Source organism: Malania oleifera, chromosome 5 (genome assembly GCF_029873635.1).
Source record: "Malania oleifera isolate guangnan ecotype guangnan chromosome 5, ASM2987363v1, whole genome shotgun sequence".
Taxonomy (NCBI): Eukaryota; Viridiplantae; Streptophyta; class Magnoliopsida; order Santalales; family Ximeniaceae; genus Malania; species Malania oleifera.
Genome location: NC_080421.1, coordinates 17,096,489 through 17,103,304, shown reverse-complemented (window position 1 = coordinate 17,103,304; position 6,816 = coordinate 17,096,489). Strand labels below are relative to the sequence as shown.

Sequence of the window (6,816 nt, the reverse complement as noted above, 5' to 3'; positions counted from 1 at the left end):
TAAGGTACACATTTTATGTTTGATGTTCATATTTGCGTCTGTGATTGATTTGTAAAATCGTTACTTTTGTTTCAAATATTATTATACGGTTCCAAAATGTATTTTAGCATAAGATTCATGGAACTTTAGTCTAAACAAAAAAATTTAAGATTTAAAAAACAAAGGAAAAAGGTAAAGAGTAGGTAGAACTTCGGTTTGTGCATGTGATGGGAGGGAGGAACATTATCCACAACACCCAATTACCTGGAACTTGCCCTGTTTATTAGTAATTCTACATTTAATATTTAAAAGATAACCTTTTTCTAACATAAAAGCACATAAACAAACAGCCAAGTAAACTTGGTTGTCTATTAACTCAGAATGGCCACTTCTCCATTTTCCTTTTAAATGATCAGTACTTCAAAAGGTTAAATAAGCAACTACTACAGCAACAATGACAAGGGAAAGAGCACCAAAAGCTCCAAGACCATCCCCAGAAAGCACCAGTGCTGAACTGGTCTCCTATCCGAGAGGCCAAGGCTGGTCTCCTGAGCCTTTGCTCCATGTACAGGAGCAGCAGCAGCAGCCTTTGGGAGTTGACATGTTCCAAAACTCGTATTTTGCTGCAGGAAACAATTAAATAAATAAATCATCATTTGGAGCAGTACTTAATTATTTTAGTTTTTTTTTTTTAAAATAAAAAAAACTATTTCCTAACATGCTATTGCAATTACTTAATTTGCTATATTTTGTTTATTTTACTTAAAACCATGGATCTTTTACGTTTGCAATCTTTAAAGTTCTACCTACCCCTTAAATTTTCAAATTTTCATTTTGTTTTAACACGTTCAATGGGACAGGACATGCCTACTCCCGCTCACAAAAAGGCGCTGCTAACAAAAGAACCCAACAATTGGGGAGAGGGTGATACAGAGGACCAGCCCTCCATGTGTCCCTACTCTTCTTTTGTAAATATGAGACATGTAGTGGACTGATCCCATTATTGTTAATTCCTTGCCTTCAAAGGTGTATCAAAAGCGAGATTCAGTTGCTACATGTCTCGTGCATAGGTAATAGCTGCAAGGACAACTAGAGAGCTAGTCCCAATCCCCCCAATCCTAGGGCATGTTTCATAATAATTCTAAATCTAAAACTCCATCTCCACATAAATATAAGTATATTTGTGTGCGTGTAGAGAAATGTTTGGCAGACCTTGCAGTTGGCAATGTTTCCACAGCCACAAACCAATTGCCCATTTGCCTCATCCACAGCTGCGGGGGCTCCTCCTCCATCACTTCTCTGCAGCATTGTCACACACAAGCTTCATTAATCTCCCCATCTGTCTGTAGCTAGTAAATATTACCATCGTCAGTCTTATAATAACAATCAGTACCTTGTAAAAATCAACAGCGATGAAGTTAGGCCATCGATTTCCCGCAGCTTGGTAACAAGTGTTCATCATGCTGATCAAAGGAGCTGAATTGTGCTTGCAAGCTTGGGTTATATCTGGAAGATCTGGAAAGTAGTTCATCAAGACCAGCGACCTCGAACTTGTGTTCATGGGAGGCGATTCCTGCCGGTTTGGACATTTTCCGGCCTTCATCCCCCCATCCCCGTCTGCAGTAATCTCAGTTATGCGAGTTACCATTTGAATCTGAAACTTACTACGTGTGTTCCAATGAAACTTGATGCATAATGTTGGGCCAAAATTAACAGAACTCACATTGGTTTTCGACCAAGTATTTCCATTCATAAGCAATCCCTTCGGAGGTCTCCTTTGCTGCTTTTGAAGTGAAAACTACCAACCGCTGATTCTTCTTTATCATATCATCAACTGTTGGCCAATCTCTGCCGTTATTTGGCATTCGTTTTAGCGGGAACCAATACTTTCTCAGTCCAGCAGCATTGAACACTTTTGTTAGACCATCGGGTGATTTAACATAATCCTCAATCATAATGGTGACAATCTCTGATGGGTTTGAGTCAAGAAATGCTTGAATCTCTTTTAAAACATCAAGGGCAGGTTTCTGCAGAGTCAGGGTTCAGATCAATTAGTTCCTTGCAGAATGCAGAGCCAAGTAACAAAATACATGCACTTAATTTCCCAACTTACAAAAGCTGTGTAGTTGTAGCAATTTCCACCATAGGAGTGGCACAACCATATGTCATTTCGGAAGTCATACATATCCAGCATTAATCCTCTAACGCCATTCTGCAAGAGAAAAACCACTTCTAAACAGATAGCTTATTATTGTGAAATTGCATCTGAAGTTGGATAGTGTCAATAGCTTCTCATCGAATCAAAGAACAACCCATCTATCACTCTTGCAGAATAGACCACCAGTTCTAAGAAAAAAAAAGAACATATATGACAGCCAAAGGCAAACCAAAAAAAAGGCACCAGACGCTGGAATGTGCAATCAAATGGGCCTTGGCAGCAGTTGAAAATTTCTGCCCAACTTATATTTATGTATTGTGGGTTCTGCCCATTTTCCTCCTTTTTTTTATTTTTAATGTTTTTGTAGTTGCAACTGAAAACAAAAGTGATTAGGTAGGAGTTTACTTTATTCAGAGAGACCTCTACTTTTATCCCCTGAAATACTTTAAAAGATAAAATCCTATCGCCTGAGTTTCCTAACATGAAGTTGCATGGACAGGAATCCTTCCTGGTCAAATATAATATAGATGATATTATTTTAGTTCTTATTTTTTTAACTTGAAATTTGGATATTGAATTTGCATTCATATAAATTTTAATTCATCATCTAAAAGTCAATACTCTTCATCACAACCTAATAGAAACCCACACTTCTCTGCGCACACTCTGAAATAACAAATTCTTCTTTGACATAAGTCTAAATGAAGACTCTTACACAAATCTTTTTATTATGTGTGTGTCCCTAGAAAAATTATTAGATAGATCTAGTCCTCTACTTTAATCATATAAATCAAGAATATTCTTAAATTTTAATTTGATGCGAATTGTGTGAACACTAACCATGGTTGAGTTTAAAACATATTAAGGGTTTAGTTGTGGAAAGCATTCTCTATTTTCCATTTTTTAATTTTTCAAAAAAAAAATTACTTTTTTTAAAAAATTTTCAAGAGTTTTATTAAAGCGATAGAAAATAAAGAGTTTATTTAAATGTACTTTTTTTTAAATATTTCTAGACAACTTATATTCAAAATTTCAAAAAATATATATACAATTAGTATTTGGGATGATGCATTTTGGAGATTGAACTTGAATTTTGTGAGTTTAGAAGAAACTATATGTACAATTTACACAAATTAAAGTTTAAGATAAAAAATTTCATACTTTCATACGCAAAATGAGACTTAAAAATTTAGAAAATAAAAAAAAATATTTTCGAACTTTTATATATGCATTTGAAAAATTGGAATACAAGGTGACATTTTTGTAATTATTCAAAATTTTAAAAATACAAAAAAATATTATTTTGTAAAAAAATAATGACAAAATTATTAATTATGATTCATTTATTTCATAAAATATTGTAGAAATAAAGCATTAATTATTTTTTTCTATTTTTAAAAATATAGAAATAAAAAATAAAAACTATTTTCTGCAATAATTAAACAAGCCCTAAAAATGTGTCAATTTAAAGGTAGTGATGTTGTCATATATAGTTCTATTCAATCTGCCAGAGATATAATATTAAAATGGTTTCGAAATTTTTGCTTGACAAATTTAAATTATAAGGTTAAATCAATTCTTTTACATAGTACTAGAGTTTAATAAAGCTTTAAATTTAATGCTTACCTTAATCATTGTAATGATTAAAACCGAATATAAGTTGATGGCATATACAGAATTTATGCATACCTTGGGCAAAGCCGCAAATTATGTATCACATATGCAAAAATAATTTATTTTACATCATAATAAGTTAACCCATGTATTGTTAAGCAAAATATTTTTTGGTTTTTATACTTTTATTAATAAAATTAAGAATTTGTAATTATTGATTTCGTGTAATTTTATTTATCACCCTAATTAAATCTAATAATGATAATAAATCTTACTAACATGTAATTAACTGTTGTATTAGTATTGCATGTTGTATCACGGATCCTAACTTTAAAATATATATTTGTAGGCATGTTACCAGCAGCTCTCACAATATACAACTAAAGCCCATAATTGTTTGTAAATGCATTAATATAACTCCTTTGTTTTTTTCACTGTTTTTATAAGCTAACGTTGATTTCTTTTTTTATTTTTTTAAACAATCCCAGGACTTTAGTCAACATCGTACCACATTGGATACTATGGTACGACACTAAATATGGAGCAGGGTGAAAGTCAACCGTTCATTGACGCATCTATGATAATTCACCGACGCAATGTTTCAAGGGCGATTTGAACCCGTGCCCTCACAAGTTCGCCCTTATCATTTGAACTAGCCCGACTAGGCTATAAGGCTAAGATTGATTGACAAATCTTCCCACTCTAATATTCTTGTTAGACTTAAAAGGTGGAATGATTGAAAGAGGAAACACATATTATGTGATGCTTTATAGACTATTTAATATTATTTGTGTTTTTTATAATAAAATAATAAGTAGTTGCTATTGGTTTTGAATTGTTGTGACAAAGAAGTTGTTACAAACTTTAAATTTTCGGCATGATTAAATCCATGTTTAAACAATTTTTAAATAAAAAATCAACTAAATTGTCATGTAAATTTTAAAATATTTTTTTAAGAAATTGAAATATCTAAGAAAAAATATTTTAAATAGTGTCATCTTTTTTAGGTTGGAATACGTAAACATTATATGTATAATTATTAAACCAATTCCTAATCCTTTATAGTATTCTTTAATTTTTTAAAATTTTATGAATTTTTCTTTTAATTATATTTGGGCTTCAAATCTATGTCTTAATATTGAATTTAAAGCAAATAGTGCATAATTTTTTCCCCTTTTTTACATTTTATTTTAAAATTGTTTGATAATATCTTATCAAACTTATTTTATTCCAAGGACTTCTAAGATTGATATTTTCATACTTAAATATTTATTACAAAATAAGGAGACATTAGCATATAAAATTTTGATACAGTTGTGATATATTCAAGACATTATCATTATTTATTATGCATTTGAGAAGATAAATTTTAAATTTTTAAATTTAAATTTATATAAAAGTTTAAACAAAGTGTAATATAAATTATATTAATTTTGTATATAATTTATATGAAACGGATGCGCATTTTAGTCCCTGCAGGCTGCAGAGACGGTTGCTTTACTTTTAAATGCCTAAAAGAGTAATAAATGAGGCAGTTATGATCACAACAAAACCACGGGTAAGGTACAGGCGTCACCGCCAAGCAACTGAAACCCTAGAATATGCCGGCGAATCTCAGGCGAGAAAAGAACTTACGTTGAGCTGCTCGGTAATGGAATCTTGCTGATTCTCCGGCGTTAGAATCACGGACCCCGTCTCCGAGTTCGCTCCCAACCGAGCAAAAGAGTTGTGCGTCGTCAACCACGTATATCGATTAAACGGCAGCCCCGTAGTCTATTCCCCAAATCCAATTTAAGAATACCGAGGGAAGAAATGGAATCGATTGTTAGGCATTTGCAGAAGTACTTTGTGTAAAAAGAAAAATTTGTATCTTAATTTGCAGTGTTTTTGGATTCTGATTCGGAAAGCAAGAATGCTATCGGAAAATTACGAGAATGAAAAGAAAAAAAAAAAGTGTGAACCTTCGCGAGAGGATTGACAGGCTGCATTCGAGTGCATCTGGGACGAAGCTTACCGTTCGCAAAACACGTTTCGCAGTGTAAGCCCGAGTCGCAGCTGTTGTTGGAAAAGCAAGTTTCTCCCACCTGTTTTAGAACCAAATTAAATAGCTCGTGACTCGTGAGGGTAAGAAAAGGAAGAAAGAAAACAGATCTAGCGATGCTCTTTGATTTTTTATTTTTTTTTCCCTCTATTTTTTTCCGGGAAAATGACGAGGAAAATACCTTCAGAGCGGAGGAGGAACTTAGGAAAAAAGCAGCGACAAACAGAGTCGAAATTGTCAGGCCGATACTCTGCAAGAAGAAAGTGCAGAATTAAACCGCTGCAGAAACAGAGCAAGAAGCCTCAGAGAGAGAGGGAGAGAGAGAAGGTTACATGCCTCCATCACTGGTTTTCGATTGAGAGAGAGAGTTGTTGTAAATTGTAATCTCTCTCTGCGGAAATGGTGGAATATCTATGTCGGATTCGCTGAGCGAGCTTTGACGCCGGAGGTTGATTCCGTACGAGCAGGGGAATCGGAACTGAAGGAATGTATGTATGTATATCGGTGCCGGCTATATAGGGAAGCCGGCGCGCCGTTGCTGCACTGTTGTTTTCTTTTTTTTCTTTTTTTTTTTTCTTGGGGGAATTTAAACTGTAAACCTCATTTTCGTGGGGGATACATCCAAATGAAGGTGGAGCCTTATCCAAGAGAGAATTTTTAAAATTTTAAATTTTCTTTTCATTTTGTGCATTGTTCTATAAATTAATTATTATTTTTATTTATATTTCAAAATTCAAAAAATAATTTTGAAAATTTATTTATATACTCATGACTAGTAAAATTATAATTAAATAATAATTTATAAAATGAATTATGTTGTTCAAATAATGAAGAGAAAATATGCAAAGTTGAACTATTTCCTTTTTTCTTAATTCATATTGAATAGAAATATGCAAGTGAATTTTTTTTTTTTTTTTTTAAATTCAGCCTTTGAGGCTCTATCGAGGTACAAAATGGGATATGCCCTTTTATTATATACGGAAGTTACAAATTCTAACAATGGAGATGTCCATTAAGTCTTATT

The 6,816-nt window shown here is 32.8% G+C and overlaps 1 protein-coding gene across 1 annotated transcript; it reads right to left on the bottom strand.

Annotated features, from left to right (window-relative positions):
- Nucleotides 1-241: 241 nt before the first annotated feature.
- On the bottom strand, nucleotides 242-6,378 carry LOC131155428 (PI-PLC X domain-containing protein At5g67130-like). Its single transcript, XM_058108556.1, has 9 exons — nucleotides 6,129-6,378; nucleotides 5,974-6,042; nucleotides 5,713-5,835; nucleotides 5,387-5,524; nucleotides 2,093-2,191; nucleotides 1,703-2,006; nucleotides 1,373-1,596; nucleotides 1,192-1,278; nucleotides 242-602 (listed from the first exon to the last, which is right to left on the bottom strand). Exons 1-9 carry the CDS (start codon nucleotides 6,132-6,134, stop codon nucleotides 423-425), a joined length of 1,230 nt encoding a protein of 409 aa, XP_057964539.1. The 5' UTR covers nucleotides 6,135-6,378; the 3' UTR covers nucleotides 242-422.
- Nucleotides 6,379-6,816: the final 438 nt, after the last annotated feature.